The sequence below is a fragment of the Miscanthus floridulus genome, chromosome 18 (assembly GCF_019320115.1).
Source record: "Miscanthus floridulus cultivar M001 chromosome 18, ASM1932011v1, whole genome shotgun sequence".
In the NCBI taxonomy this organism is placed as follows: Eukaryota; Viridiplantae; Streptophyta; class Magnoliopsida; order Poales; family Poaceae; genus Miscanthus; species Miscanthus floridulus.
In genome coordinates, this window is record NC_089597.1 from 34,998,012 (window position 1) to 35,013,605 (window position 15,594).

The 15,594-nt window shown below is 45.8% G+C and overlaps 2 protein-coding genes and 1 pseudogene across 2 annotated transcripts; 2 read left to right on the plus strand and 1 right to left on the minus strand.

The window, feature by feature from the left end:
- The first annotated feature begins 1,103 nt into the window (after positions 1-1,103).
- Positions 1,104-2,450, plus strand: LOC136523643 (protein POLLEN DEFECTIVE IN GUIDANCE 1-like; annotated as a pseudogene).
- Positions 2,451-3,532: 1,082 nt separating this feature from the next.
- Positions 3,533-5,021, plus strand: LOC136524847 (aspartic proteinase nepenthesin-1-like). Its single transcript, XM_066518087.1, has one exon. The coding sequence runs from the start codon at positions 3,544-3,546 to the stop codon at positions 4,900-4,902; it is 1,359 nt and encodes a 452-aa protein (XP_066374184.1). The 5' UTR covers positions 3,533-3,543; the 3' UTR covers positions 4,903-5,021.
- A 672-nt stretch (positions 5,022-5,693) lies between these two features.
- LOC136521775 (serine/threonine-protein phosphatase 7 long form homolog) lies at positions 5,694-12,164 on the minus strand. Its single transcript, XM_066515548.1, has 4 exons — positions 12,014-12,164; positions 8,325-8,589; positions 6,941-8,245; positions 5,694-6,788 (listed from the first exon to the last, which is right to left on the minus strand). The coding sequence occupies exons 2-4, from the start codon at positions 8,571-8,573 to the stop codon at positions 5,958-5,960; spliced, it is 2,385 nt and encodes a 794-aa protein (XP_066371645.1). The 5' UTR covers positions 8,574-8,589; positions 12,014-12,164; the 3' UTR covers positions 5,694-5,957.
- Between the last annotated feature and the right edge of the window lie 3,430 nt (positions 12,165-15,594).

The following is a 15,594-nucleotide window of genomic DNA, read 5'->3' on the forward strand; positions in this document are numbered from 1 at the left end:
AAGCACGAGCAAATCATTTGCACCGTACACCAACTAACCGGCTCCAGCACGTCAACACGCAAGCACCGCTAGATCGGAGCATTTGACTAACCGTCTTCCTTGTCCCGCTCGCCGGCGGCAAATTATAAGGATTCCAGGTCATTTTATACGCCGTCGACGTCGTCGGCGGTCGCCCTCGGCGCGCAGCTGGCTGTCCGATGCCGCGGCCTAACGCACGGTCGGTGTCACCGAGTGCACCGGCGACTACAAAGCTCAGCTCGATCAGGATAACACGGTTGTTGAATTCTGTTATGGCTGCTTTCACAAAGAAAAAAGAGGGCAGCGAGGTGCATGTTTGTTGACCAGTGGCCGCTACACTGGTCTGGTTGGTCGTACGTGCAAGAGTATATGTGTTTTTGTACGGTTGTCAACGTGTCATTGACCCTCCTAGCTCGCAGAGAAATAACAAGGGGATAGATGAGCTCTTAATCTGTTTGCTTGCTGTTAAGTGGGAGGTGACCATCAGCCACACTAATAAAAGACTTAATATACACCTCCCAAAGTTGCTATGACAACTATGAGTGTCTGTTAAGTGATCTTGACAGTGTGCCTCTTGCCTAGCCACGAGGCTTGCATTATCATAAGGCCGACACTCAAGAACAAGAATCTTACTAGTAGATTCCTCTCTCCCTCTCTCTCTTTTTGTTAAATATGTTATGCCTCTTAAAAATACTTATCTCTTTGCAGTTTCAGATGGCACAGAAAATCCAGAGCTTTTTTCTCCGTGGAAAAAAAAAGAAAAGACGCACACAGAGCCCCGACCACATGATAGGCAAGACAGTGACATCGAAATAAGACGCAGGTAAAAAACCCAATCGCTTCCCTAACAAGAAAAGCTTATCACACCATTCTTTCCTGCCTCAAAACCGATTGCATGATTGCATCTCACGCTGATTGCAGGAGCTAAAGCTACTCTGATCACTACAGGCTACAATTAGGTATCCCTAGAGGAAGAAAAATAGCCCTCTGCAGAGAGAGGTGAGAAGAGCGTTGGTACCGGTGGTGGAGCTCGCCTACCCACCCTGGTTGACTCTGCTCTCTGCACCCCGGCCGGGCGGCCCCCCATGGATGCTATGATTTCCGGCCGGTGCGGACAAAGACGCCTCCCCCGCCAGGCGGTTGGTGAAAACAACGGTTTACTGGACGTTTTTGTCCAAAAAAGGAAAAAGGGAGTGGGTGAGGTGCCAGTGCTGCCGGTCTCCCGTCAGCGTCAGGGTTTCCTTTTGGGATCGAGTCGTGCGTTTCAGGGTTGAAACCCAAAACAACCATGAGACGCCATTTCTGTAGATATCGTGCGAACCTTTTCTCCCCCGACTGAAGCAACAGTTGATGCACGAATGAAAAGTCATGACTTTGAGACAAAGCAAGGCTCAACACAGCACCGACCGATTGTGTTATTGGGATCTCGCTGATGCGGTTCATTTTGGACGAGGCAATAACCATTGTTTTTTTCTTTCTTTCTCGAATACGTAAAAGACGTGTATCATTGTATTAAGATCGAGAGAGGCGATAGCCGTTGTTGCATTTGTTACCCATTCATTTGTCTTGTTAGCTCAGGCGATCACCCTGTCAACATGTATTATTGCCCACAGCAATGCATTATTGGCTCTACTGGTATCAAACAATTTTGCTGAGATAAAAAAGTAATGTATTTCAGCGTGTTAGCGAAGAGAATCTTCATAATTTGGTATATACTATGACATCATTGAGCGATTTCACACATCACGGCCTTTCTGCTATTTGTTCTTGCTCAAAATGTCTTGGAAGCAGAGGGTCCATGGCTTGACAACTTTGTTCTTAATGCGTCATTGTTTTTTTTTGTGTGTGTGTGTGTGTGTGTGAAGTACTTATCGATGCTATCAAACATTCTTTCTTTGCAAAATTTAATGAGATAACTTATTCAGAGTTTTTGGAAGATCTTTGCAAGCAAGTCCTCCTTGGCCTTGGGGCACAGTTTCCCTGCTTTGATTGGTTGAGCATACTAAAAGTTTGTGGCATCGAAATTCAATTGACTATAATTTGAATATCATCCATTAATGGCCATATTCTTTACAGATTTTGAATGACAAACTTGATGACCGTCAGAAAGGACCTAACATTCATCCCCCTTGCCCCAGCTTGTGTTGTAATTCGTGTATTGACCCCGGTATATGATACATTGATACCCTCCTTCCTGCGCCCTTTTATCTGGAGAAAGAATATTTTGGATTTTACTTTGGCCAGTTCTGACCTATTTTATGCTCTCCATATATTCAAGATAATCGTGGGATTGATACTGCGCTGCCTTGCAAATTGGTATGTAAAATCTACGGCTCACAAGAAAACAACATGTGGATTGTGTACATGACACCACAATTCTGGTGCTACGGTTACATCTCGGAGAAGACATTTTGCTGTGGTTCATGAAGTAACCTCCGTTTGTGCATAGCTCAGCTTCATCCTAAATTATCTGCTGTTACCTAACCAAGATGTTCTGATCTGTCATGTAGGACAGGTTTATACATTTCCTTTAGAAAAAAAAAGAAACAAACTACTATGTCATATTTCGTGTTCCACAGCAGCCCGATAAGCAACCTGTTCGGTTGGCTGGTTCGTATCGTTGCTGGTTCGTGAAGAAGTACTGCTGGCTGATTTGTGTGAGAGAAAAATACTGTTCTGGCTAGAAATTTACGATCGTTTACGACAAGCCACGGCCAAACGAACAGGCTGCTTATTGTTCGCATTACGGCAAAAAAGAAGAAGAAAATAAGTAAGATCAATTACATATTTAGTATGGTACCTCTATAAAAAAATTTCAGCATATAATGATTGTATTTTTTTTCACGACCATGCCATTGCACGTTTTTTTTCCATATAATGATTGCATTTTGAAAGTAGAGAGAGTACAAAGGTCTACTATAACTAGTTGGGCTATGCCTATAAATACACTTACTTGGAGATAAATTTTAAAAGATAGAAGCGCACTTATTTGGGACTGGAGGGAGCATGTCCATCCTGCCTTCTGCTGTGTTTACACTAGGCAGTCGAGGAGGGGTCAAACATACACGCTGGTGCCGCCCCGGGCGTCTTCACCAGTTCTCACCTACGTCTTGCTTTGTCGCGCCGAGTGTACAAAATATTGAAGAAAAGGCTCTGTTCGACCTATATTCAGCTTCTTTTTTCAGCTGGAACAATGTTTTTCTCTCACAACAATTCAGTCGGAACAATATTTTCAGCCAGTTTCAGCCAAGTTTCAGACCAGCGAACGGGGTAAAAGTGGAGTACATGCCAAAACGACGGCGTATACAATGTTCTTTTCTTTTGACAAAAACAATGCCACCGGCTTCTGCCAACAAGTGCTTCTCCTCCTCACTCCTCTGAAACTACTTTATCCAGTGCTTAATCCGATGCCAATTCCTAGCAGTAGTCTCTAATCGCCATGAGCCGCGTGCTTCAGGACGCATAAATATGCTGCGTAATCCCAGTGCAAAGCTCCTCCTGTGACCGACCCCATTACAAGCTAGCATGAAGAATCAGCTCGTGGTGTTGCTGGTACTACTGATCGCGCTCCCCGTGCGCGCGGTGCCTGCCTCCGGCGCCGGCGTCGTGGCGGCGCTGCTCACGCACGCCGACGCCGGCCGCGGCCTCGCGACGCCCGAGCTCGTGCGGCGAATGGCGCACCGCGCCAGGGCGCGCCGCCGGCTCCTGTCCGCCTCTTCGCACGACGAGCGACCCGCCGTGCGCGTGGGGCTCGGCGCCGGCGGCGGCGGGATCGTGACGAACGAGTACCTGGTGCGCCTGGCGGTCGGCACGCCGCCGCGGCCCGTGGCGCTGACGCTCGACACCGGCAGCGACCTCGTCTGGACGCAGTGCGCGCCCTGCCGCGACTGCTTCCACCAGGGCCTCCCGCTCCTGGACCCAGCGGCGTCCTCCACGTACGCCGCCCTCCCCTGCGGCGCGCCGCGGTGCCGCGCGCTACCGTTCACGTCATGCGGCGGCCGGAGCTGGGGCAGCAACCGGAGCTGCGCCTACGTCTACCACTACGGCGACAAATCGGTCACCGCCGGCGAGATCGCCACCGACCGCTTCACCTTCGGCGGGGACAACGGCGGCGGCAATGGCGATGGCGACAGCCTCCCCACGCGGCGCCTGACCTTCGGCTGCGGGCACTTCAACAAGGGCGTGTTCCAGTCGAACGAGACCGGCATTGCCGGCTTCGGCAGGGGGAGGTGGTCGCTGCCCTCCCAGCTCAACGTCACCAGCTTCTCCTACTGCTTCACCTCCATGTTCGAGTCCAAGAGCAGTCTCGTCACTCTCGGCGGCGAGCCGGCCGAGCTCTACAGCCACGCGCACCTCAGCGGGGAGGTCCGGACCACCCCGCTCCTCAAGAACCCCTCGCAGCCGTCGCTCTACTTCCTCTCGCTCAAGGGCATATCCGTGGGCAAGACACGGCTGCCGGTCCCGGAGGCCAAGTTCCGGTCGACGATCATCGACTCGGGCGCCTCGATCACGACGCTCCCCGAGCAAGTGTACGAGGCCGTGAAGGCGGAGTTCGCGGCGCAGGTCGGGCTGCCGCCCAGCGGCGTGGAGGGGTCGGTGCTCGACCTCTGCTTCGCGCTCCCCGTGACGGCGCTCTGGCGCCGCCCCGCCGTCCCGTCGCTGACGCTGCACCTGGAGGGCGCCGATTGGGAGCTGCCGCGCGGCAACTACGTGTTCGAGGACCTCGGTGCGCGCGTCATGTGCGTCGTGCTGGACGCGGCGCCCGGGGAGCAGACCGTCATCGGCAACTTCCAGCAGCAGAACACGCACGTCGTGTACGACCTCGAGAACGACCGGCTGTCCTTCGCTCCGGCACGGTGCGACAGCCTTGTAGCTTCACTCTAGTCGCTACTCACTAGTAGTGTTTGTACAAAGAAAAGGTAGATCTTTTTAGTACTAAAAATACTAGTAGGTGAAAAAAAAGTTTTTCACTGTGATGGTAGAAGTTGGAAAGCAACAGAGGAAATTTTGCGTGCAATTTGTCACGCCTTCTTTCCAGATCACATAGCATCTTAAATTTGACCATATTTTAAAGAGTTTTCATGAAATATTGCAACATGGTACTCCTCGGCTAGTAGCACCTTGCGAGCTGGTTTACACTGGATTTTTCTGTCTCGGCGTTCAGCCTGTCAACCATACATACAATTGACACCTGACAAAGCAGTTCCGGCTGATAGGAACGCTCCGGCTCGGAGCAGAAGCGTTTCGCTTTCAGGGCTTTGTCGGCAGGTGAATAAGACACCAATGAGGCTACGATCCATAGACGGCCAAATGGCCAAACAGTTTGGTCCATGTTTGTGAACTAGTAGCTCGGCGCTTTTTTTTCTTCTTCTTTTTGGCCAAACAGTTTTTGTCGATAGTCCCACAATATTCTTAACAAATCATTCAACATATTAAATGGGGTCATTGTCTTACCCATTATGTGTGAATGCGCATCTGACATATGGGTTCATGACGAAGGAGTTTAGGGACGCTGACATGCCTGTTCAAGGCACCCTGGCAACCATGATTTGGGACACATGGGCATGTGGCAGCAGAAAGCACGATCGAGAGGATTACTGGACATGGCTTGAAGCAGCAAAGCCTGCACAAGGCCGGTCACTGCCACTGTAGCCATTCAGAAGTTACACGCATGGCATTTGGATTAATAATATACGTTAAACGGGCGAGGTTACAGAAGCCGGTCACAAATCACAGGCATGGCAATTGGAGCAACATAGGCGATGGTTTGATAGAGTTGAGAGAGACAACTGCCATCGGCACAACTGCACGAGGCAAACAATTTTACTGTAACAAGTTACAGAATCAACCCCATGCCACCAGCAACAAAAGAACTAACAATCTCATGTCAAATCTTTAAAAAAAATGCTTCTAATCCCTACATTAACTAACACAGATAATCACTGCTCGATTTGGATGGGATCAACAATGGCAGATGAAGGTGGGCAGGAAGAATAAGCGCCATTGCAATTGTTGTGTTCCTCACCCGTATGCTCCACTATCATGACGCCATGCTCAGCTGTGCTAGGGTTTTCCTGATCCCCAGCCTCTCCTACTTCAAGGCTCTGCTGTACGGTACATGATTCAGTATCTAGAGCTACTAACCCTGGGTCGTCCTGTTCCTCCAGCATCAGTTCTGGAGGGCTTGGTGGGAGCACAAAGCTGGAACCATCACCCTCCTCACACTTAGGCTCCCCCATCAATATAGCCTGCTCCATTTCAGCGTGGTCTTCTAGATGTTGATCTTGATGGAGATCCTCATCCGATTGAGGAACAACCAAATCAGTCATGGGAGTGGCTGCATCACAAATCTCAGTGGCTGGTGCAGCTGAATCACAGTTTTCCTCCACACCCAGTGAAGGATTTTCAGGGAACACATTGTTGGAGAAGTCGTTTTCCTCTTCCATAGGCTCCAGGGCAAATGAAGCGCGCTCCACTGTGTTAAGTTCTTCATCTTCCTCTTGTTGCCCTTCTTGGTTGGTATCTATATTTTCTTGAGCTTCAAGCAAAAATTGAGGTGCCTGTTGACTTGCAGCTGCATCAACATGTGGACTAGTATCCGAATGAAAAGGTGGAACAGCTGAGTCACTATTATTCTGGATCTCACCAAGATCTTGCAAGACATCTTCAAAGCCATGCAGAAACTCAGCAACCAAGGCTTGAGTGGCTGTATCAGCTGTAGTTGTCATGGCTCTCTTGGCCTTCTTCACCATAACTTCCAGTTTATCAACCTACAACAGTTAGGGAATACTTCAAATTAAATACTGGTTCACAATATGCATAGTAATTTTTGGTTGCAGAAGCTGTGCCTGTACTCAAATCTTAAACAGCGCATGAAATTTATTTCCAGGAATGTGAACTAAATAAGAGATTAGTGTTTTACTGCTTTGCGGATTATTGGAGACTTGGCTTGGTACTGAAGATCTAAGGAATCATCAGTTGGAGCTGAAGGTCCTGCTTCAATGTCATCACTGGTTGCTGGGACAAGGTACCGCCGTGTTGCTCCTGAGTACCAGCGCAGATACTCCTCATAAGATGATGGATCATATTGCTCTGTATCTCGAAATATGCACTGTCGTCGTGCTTCCCATTCCTGGATATACTCATGGTGTGTTTCTTCCCAGTTCTCTCGTTCTTTGCCACGTCTACTAATACGATGTAATGACTGTAGCGTAGGCCGAAAAGGTGGTGGAATGCATTGTCGAAGCCCGAATTGCCTCATCACTCGCTCAGGCAAATACATTTCAACTATAGGGAAGTTTATTAATGGAGCTTGTGTAAGCCACAGGTCCGCGTCTCTTGTACAAAGTGGGGGTAAGGTTGAGGGCTCTATCTGCAGGTAGGGTTCCCACTTCACCTGATCAACTCGCTGAAGGTTCAGTTCATCTCTGTACTGCTTAAGGCAGCGAGTAGCATTCTCACTTTGTGTGCGTGCCCCCACCCAACGGAAGCCGATTGGAGGTAAGTCCTGTTCAATGCCTATCTCTGTGCATAAAGGAGACCGAACCAATGGTCTGCCAACATGAAAGCGCTCCCAACTCCAAAGCTGCAAGAGAAGCAATGAACCGCCAATATTCTTGATATTGTGGGAGGAGGCAACTGAGCAAAGAGATCGGTACAGGAATGCTAGAACTGCAGAACCCCAGCTGTATGTGCTAACACGTGAAAGATCAGCAATCAGAGGAAGATATATCAGACTCATCCTTCCTGTCCCATCTGGAAAGAGCACCCCGCATAAAAGGCTCAGTATATATGCTCGAACATGCCTTTCAACTGTCATATCATCCGCCTCCTCTGGTAATTCATAAAAGTTTTTCTTAAGCCATTTGTAATGCAGGAAGGACTTTCCAGGCATTGCTGGCCCCCTTGCATCCTGGCCTAAACAATCAAGGACCACTTGCGCATAATCATGATCAGTGGTAGAACAAACCGGACGGCCATCAATAGGAAGAGCAAACAACATTGTGACATCTTGAAGTGTAACAGTTATCTCCCCGGAGGCCAAGTGGAAGCTATGGGTCTCTGGCCTCCAACGCTCAACAAGGGCAGTAATCAATGCTTTGTCCAACTGAGGCATCTTCTGGCAAATTTGTGCAAGCCCAAGCAAACCTGCATCTCTCAGATAAGGCCGATATCTCTCATGAAATTTCAAAGGCTTGTGATGACGTAACTTCAACTGCTCCACTGCCTGCAACGTTCAGATTCAGTGGAAATGTATCATGAAACTTATGATGAACTATGGAAAAAACCAATGTCATTAAACAAACCTGATCACCAAAAATCGCATCGGAACGATGGTTGATCTTAGGGTTGAGTAACGTGGAGGATACTTCTGATGGTCCTACATAGCAAGCTGGGGATTGTCTTGGAATCAACACAAGCTGATCTTCCCTGTCAGAGGTACTTGGTGAAGAAGGTGCAGAGGTTTCGAGATGATCCATATCTTTTTCTGCCACAGCAGCTCTTCCACGACCATGACCACGGCGACCACCTCCTCTTCTCTTTGTAGGAGACATCCCCCTTTACATAGCCCTGTGTTATCAACATCATGAATTAAGAAAGGAAGATGCCATAGACGATTGATGACTGACTGCTAAAATGCAAAGCTGTTAAACAGTTATTGAACATGACATGCTTAAAAGAACGGGACTAATCTTTTTTTAGAAAATTGATTTTCTACAGTCCTAGGCCGTGTTTGGATCTGCAGTAGCAGTGTGGCAGCCATGCCATACCGCAGCCACAGTATCAGAATTGAGTGGCCAGTTCAAAACTCGCGGCGCATGCCTTGTGTGGTGTTGCCTGAGCCATGCTCTATTTGGCACGATTCTCGCGGCCAGCGCTCAATAATACGATTAAAAGCGGTCCGAAACACGGCCCTAGTCTTCTAGACCTAATATCCTAAAAATTGAAAAAAAGAACACTTTCCCCTCATGTTTCTCCACGTCCATAGAACAAAAGAGAAATAAAAAAGCATCTGTGGAGCACCTTAGTGCAGCAATGTTACCTCAATGAATGAGATCCATGTGCTTCAGACATGTAAGGTGAATGTGTTAACCCCGACATCAGAAAGATAAATCAAACTGTGGACTGAAGTTCAGTCAGGAATTTGTGTATAGAAAGGAGCAAGAAAACATATGCACTTGATCAATAAAGCGCTCATCGCTTGTTCTTCTTGGAAGTTCAATCCCCTTGAAAGCAATGACAGCCCTTGTACCTTCCCTTTTCCATTCAGCCTACTTCTTAGCTTTATTCCATCAGTCTAAGGTGAAGTCCTTGACAAAGATCTTTCTATAAACAAGTACTCCCTCCGTCCCAAAATAACTGTCGTTTTCGCTTCCCGAGAAAAAACTTTGACCAAGTATATATAAAAAAATATTAATATTTATGGTACAAAATGAATATCATTAGATAGATCATCGAATCTATTTTCATAATAATTTTATTTGGAGATACAAATGTTGCACGCATTTTCTACAAATACAGTTAAACTTGCGGCACCAAAACCAAAAGCGACAGTTAATTAGGGACGGAGGGAGTAGGAGTGAGTGTTTGTCTTTGATGAAATTTAGAGAGACAGGACAGTGTGGACTAAAAAAGAGATAACTGGGAGATGATTAAGAAAAGATACATATACATCCAAAGTAAAGGAATATATATATCATTCCTATATACATCATCCATCTATGAAAAAAGCAAACAGAGTACGTTTTTTATTTCCCCAAAGCCCTGAACAGATTGGATTGCTTCGGCTTCTTGATTTCTTATTGTCGAGACAGCCTGTCTGAATCCAAATCATTCGACTTCCGCTTTGCAGTGGTGAGGTCGTTGGTTCCTATGAACCAAGATGTTTTGCTGCCAGACCTTTCATGGGCCTACTCCTTGGATGGCACTATCCACTGGTACATTGTGAAAGTCTCAACAAAGATGAAAGGACCCCATGCCTTCTATCTCTCTTCAACGCTTCCACTAACCTTAGCCTCTGAATACTCTGCTTAATACGATCCCCCTCTCCAGCCAGGGAGGATTGAGTACAACATTGATTCCGGAAGATCTTTGTTCCTAGTATTTCAAAGCCTAACTAGACACGAAGCAGTGAGTGCGATCTGCTTTCAAGAAATGTCGGAAAAGAGCCAGTAACGCTATCAGTGAACAGAGTTGGTGTAAAATCCAGCTGAAGTACCATACAGCACCACAGGGCAAAGCATATTGAATTGCGAACATTCGCTCCACTTGAACATTGACTGATTCTTTGTTTTGAAGACTGTAATAGTAAAAAAACTGTAAATTATCTGCCATGGTATACCTCTGTTATAGCTTCAGTCTACCTTTTCTTATGGTCTCCAGTGTACTACTATCAACCCTACTAGGCAATATCTACCTTCACAAGCTCAATCAGGACTCAGGAGACATGAAGGATCTGGAAGAAGCATGAAATTTCGCTGCTCATAAGGTGACAACATGGGCAGAGGACAAAAGCAGGGTGCACCACTCTCAGCTGCTGATTCTAGGTTGATTGTATTTGGTTGGTAGAAAACCTACTTATCCAGGAACAGGTGACGGATCATAAAGGGCGCACATACTACGAAGAAATATGATATTCTCAAAACAGGGAAGGCTATGGATACACATGGGACACCTTCGTTTGAACATGGATTGTTCCATGAAGGAATCAATCTCTACAGGTCAACCTCACAAGATGAAATCCAGTGTTGAAAAAGAACCTTTCAAGTTAGGAATGAAGCTATAGACATGGATATATGTTAGTAAACAAAGAGGAATTGAAGCCCAATCACAGTTGTGAGCACAGCTCTCTCGTCGTGCCCAGAAACTGCTTTGCAACTGAGAAATTATATCCCATCTACACAATTCTATCAACTAATTGACAAAGCAATCATATGACTGTTTGAGAACAGTTCACTCTCAGATAAGAAAAAAGGCCAAATAGCATGCATACCACTCCCCCTGGCTGGGTTTACGCACCTATCATTATTTTTCTTCCCATTGCTAAATAGCACCTGTATCCAATGCCAATAGCTCCGTCTAGCACTCTGTTAAGTTGTCACGTGGTCTGCTTCTTTCACCATCTCCTGAGCCCCTACAACTACGAGCCCAGTTGTGCTTTCACCTTTACTCAGTGAACAGCAGAAGTTCAACAGGCAAAAAGAATGTTCTGAAAGTACCACCCCGACATGAACCCCAGACCCACACTCAAAAACAAGGCAGCAGGATGTTGTGAAAATAGGATACCCAAAGTAAAAGAGTAGAACACCCAGGAAAACAGATAGTTGAAGAAGTTCAGAATACTGTTCAAGAATCGAGATATTATCTTAGACACTGAATTCAAGAAAAGACCTAATGAACTCAGGTGCTACAAATCCAAACATCAATCCAATAAAACATAGAACAATTGCAGACATGTCTCCATGATGCAGGTGCCAGTGGTGTTGCCAGGATCTCTCAATTCGGTGTCCCAATTTCCAAAGTCAAAACAAAATGTTCAGTTCAAAAGAAAAAGAAGTTCACAATATCGATAATGATTGAAATTGTTCAGGCATGCGTGAAATAATGGGAATAACAAAATATCCAATGAAATTACAATTTAATTTTAACATCATGATCCATTGCTTGGAAGGCTGATTATTATCACTATCCTTCGCTTGCAAAGGAACTGTCCCTCAACAAATGGGAAAAAGCAATTGTTCAAGTGTTGATCCCCCATGTTATTTCTCAATTTATTCTTCACGTGTTCATTGAAGGAAATACTGTAAACAGTAGCGGCTAGTAGCGCTTACTGTTAGTACTAGCACAAGGGCAGACCCAGTAAAGGGACATGTACAACCGATAATTTTTGCAAAAATTTCGAAGCTAGTAGACATCAAATAGCCAAATAGATTTAAGTTAGGGTTTGGGTGCTTGGTTTCGCACAGCAGGAAGGGAAGAGAAGGGGTGGGAATACCTGGTGGGTGCTCGTCGCCGGTGAAGATACCGACGAAGGCCTCGGAACCAGGCGTAGGGCGGCGGCGTAGGCGCCGTCGGCAGCTGTAGCCCGCCCAGTCGTCGGAGAAGAGAGAGGGGTGGGAGGGAGAGAGAGAGAGGCAGAGAGAGCGCACGCGGGGTGAACCGTGATGGGGGCATGCGACGTACAGCCCGGTCCGGGGTTCTTGGGCCCAGGGGAGCGTACCCGCACGGGCCTTCTCTTGGGCCGTTCCTTTTTCACGTTTTTTTAATCAAAATTGTTTTCTTATTTATTTATTTCTCTATCTTTTATTTATCTTCTTGATTCCGTTTATTCTCTCCATGGGACACTTCCAATAGCTGGTGGGATACTGGTTCCAAACAAGAAAACAATAATAATATTTACTTAATATATTGTAAATAAGTAAATGGAACAATTCTACACATTTTATTAAGGTTGAACAATTCTGAAGCTAGAAACCATTTACACTATAAACCTAGAGCAATTGCAAGAACTTGAACTTTTTTTCTCGTAAAGCTATAACACTTTTCTCTTGAATTAGAAATAGTTTTTTCTTTGTGACAATTCCAAGTAAATGTAAATATTTTTGTCCTATACACGGAACAACAACCAGCGAACCAGGAATATTGTTCTACTCGAGAAAAAATGATATAGGTGCTTCAACGAGGACTAGTGAAGAGTATCGACACTTTGATATCTCATGAATAGAATTAAGTCTTCCTAACGCTCTAGAGTAAGGTTAAAATCTAGGTCGCAAAACTCTTTTGTGTGTTAAAATAGTCAAAACCTTAGGCATATGGGTGAAGCGATATGTTTATATTCCAAAAAAAGTTATGTCTTGTTTGGATCCATGGGGCTAAAGTTTAGCCCACCTCTTTTAGTCACCTTTTAACCCTTATGGATCGAAACAGGATGGCTAAAAGTGGGGGGGGGCTAAACTTTAGCCCACTGAAAGGCCTAGTTTGGTTTTGGCTAATTGATAAAACCATTATGGACTAACCTTCTCTCTAAGTGTTGTGATTGAAGTAAGGTTGGTTCACACCAAGGTGGAGCTAGATGGCACTCATGGTGATGTAGATGCCAAAAGATGGTGATAAGTGCTTCAACTTGGAAAAGAAGAAAGAGAAAAACAAAATAGGCTCAAGGCAAAGGTATAAAACATAAGGCCATTTTGTTTTGCCGGTCAAGACGTAATAGAGTGCGTGATCAGATTTATGATAGATAACCATACTATAAAGAGGGAAATCTTTAATTGCAATGGTTATCTAGTGCCACTAAGTGTGTCTCATTTGCATATACTTTCCGTTTAGTGACGTGGTGAGATGCATGAGAAAGCCCGGGAAAATTCCTTGTGAAAAGCTATCTCAAGTGCTAAAATTAGTTTGGTGACTTTGGGAAGAGATAGCACTTGTTTTGGGCATGTTGTGTAGTCTAACAAGAAATTCTTATTCACAGTGCTAATTTTTTCAAGGAGGGGTTCTCTGTTGGAATGGCCTGTCTAACAAGAAATTTGTTTGGCCCGAACTAAAAATTCTAGGGGACTATGGAGCGCTTCCAGGGGAGTGTGGAGCACTTGGGTGCTGCTGTTGTGTACGCGTTGCTTTGTTGGGCCTGTCGCTTGCATGCATGCATGGAGACCAGCTTGCAACCATTGACTCTAAGAGAGGGAGGCACCGCTCCAAAGCCCGAGTGAAAAGGAAAATTTTGCCTCCTGTGGGGACCGCTGCCTCCTGCATGTGCATGTGAGCCGAGGGAGAGCAGGAAGCAGCTACCGCTTTGGCTCATTGTCGACATGCCATTCGCTAGCTCGGGGCATGGGACCCGCATCTCAGATATGATAGGCGCGTTTGTGCCTTGCTTTTTGGGTATTTCGCTGCTCATGTTTCGTCCGAGTGCAACGGGAGAGTCCGCCTAAGCCCGAGCGGGTCCGTTGTGCCTGCTACGAGAGAGCATTGTCGAATGCTCATTGATCGTGTGCGGGAAGACAACTCATGGGTGCGGGTCCATATACCGTTTGTTCCTGTACGCTCGAACGTGCTCCGATACCACTTGAAAAGGTTCTAAATAGCTAGAGGGGGTGAATAGCATAATAAAAATTTCTACAAAAACACTAGAGCAAAGTGTGAGACAATAAGATGTCAATAAAGTGATTTTGCTCTAGCTCTACTTTACCAAATGCAAGCCACCTACCACGTGCTAGTTACTATGATCTCTATGTCAATATCACACAAACAATTAAGGTAGGTTACAACTATAACAACTAGCTACCAGCAAGCAAACCACGGGGATAAATCTTGTGTCACATTGTCTCATTTGGAATTCTATATTGACACTTGCCCGATTCGGTTATAGTTGCAACCTACCTTAATTGTTTGTGTGATATTGACATAGAGATCATAGTAAGTAGCACGTGGTAGGTGGCTTGCATTTTGTAAAGTAGAGCTAGAGCAAAATCGCTTTATCATCATCTTATTGTCTCACACTTTGCTCTAGTGTTCTTTAGAAATTTTTATTAGGCTATTCACCACCTCTCTAGCCATTTAGGATCTTTCAAGAGGTATCGGAGCCATGGTCACCATGATTTGAGGCTTAACAACCTACGGTATCAAAATAGCTCAAATCAACCATATAGGGAAGCCAAGCACTTTGATGGCACAAGCTATGACTATTGAAAGAGAAAGATGAGTGCTCACTTGAAATCAATAAATAGAAAGATATGGGATGTTGTGGAGAAAGATTTTTTGATGATTGATCCAACCAATCCCACTGCAAGAAAAGAAGAAAAGCTCCAACACAATGGCATTGCAATCAACCTCTTGTATGAAGCTCTAGATGTCAAAGTGTTTGAGCAAATCAAGGATCTTGAGAGAGCTCATGATGTGTGGACCAGATTGGAAGAATCATATAAAGGCACTAAGGCGGTGAAGGGTGCCAAGCTATACATGCTCAAAGACAAGTATACAAGCTTCAAGATGAAGGATGATGAAATAATTCTAGAGATGTTTTATGGGCTCCAAACAATTGTCAATGACTTGAGCTTGGGAGAAAAGGTAGAAGACAAGGATTTCTTAAACTGGTTCTTGAGATGCTTACTGTCGTCGGTCATTACCGATCAAATTTGACCGCTAATTAAGACACAAAAAGAGGAGAAATTAACAATCTTAAACACATATGCATTTACTATTAACCAAGTTACACATATATTTAGAGAATATTATTTTGCAAGTCACGAACATAAATACATGGAATAATTCACCGAAAGGCGCTTTCCGACACTGATTTGTGCAAAGGAACAAGGGAGACACCCATCAAATCAATTCAACTAGGGCAAAGCGCCACGTGGAAGCAATCCTGGTCTAGCCCACGGCCTACCTGGCAAAGGCGGCGATGAGAGGCCACAGTCAAGGGGTGGCCGACCCCATGCTGGCACTGCTCACCCCCTCCTTCGACAGGCGGTGGCATGCTTCCATGCTATGGCAGTCGGAGCCAGTCCTCACGCCAGGAATAGCCTCTAGCACCGCCTAGGCTCCTGTATAAATAGAGGAGTACCCCCCTAAAAG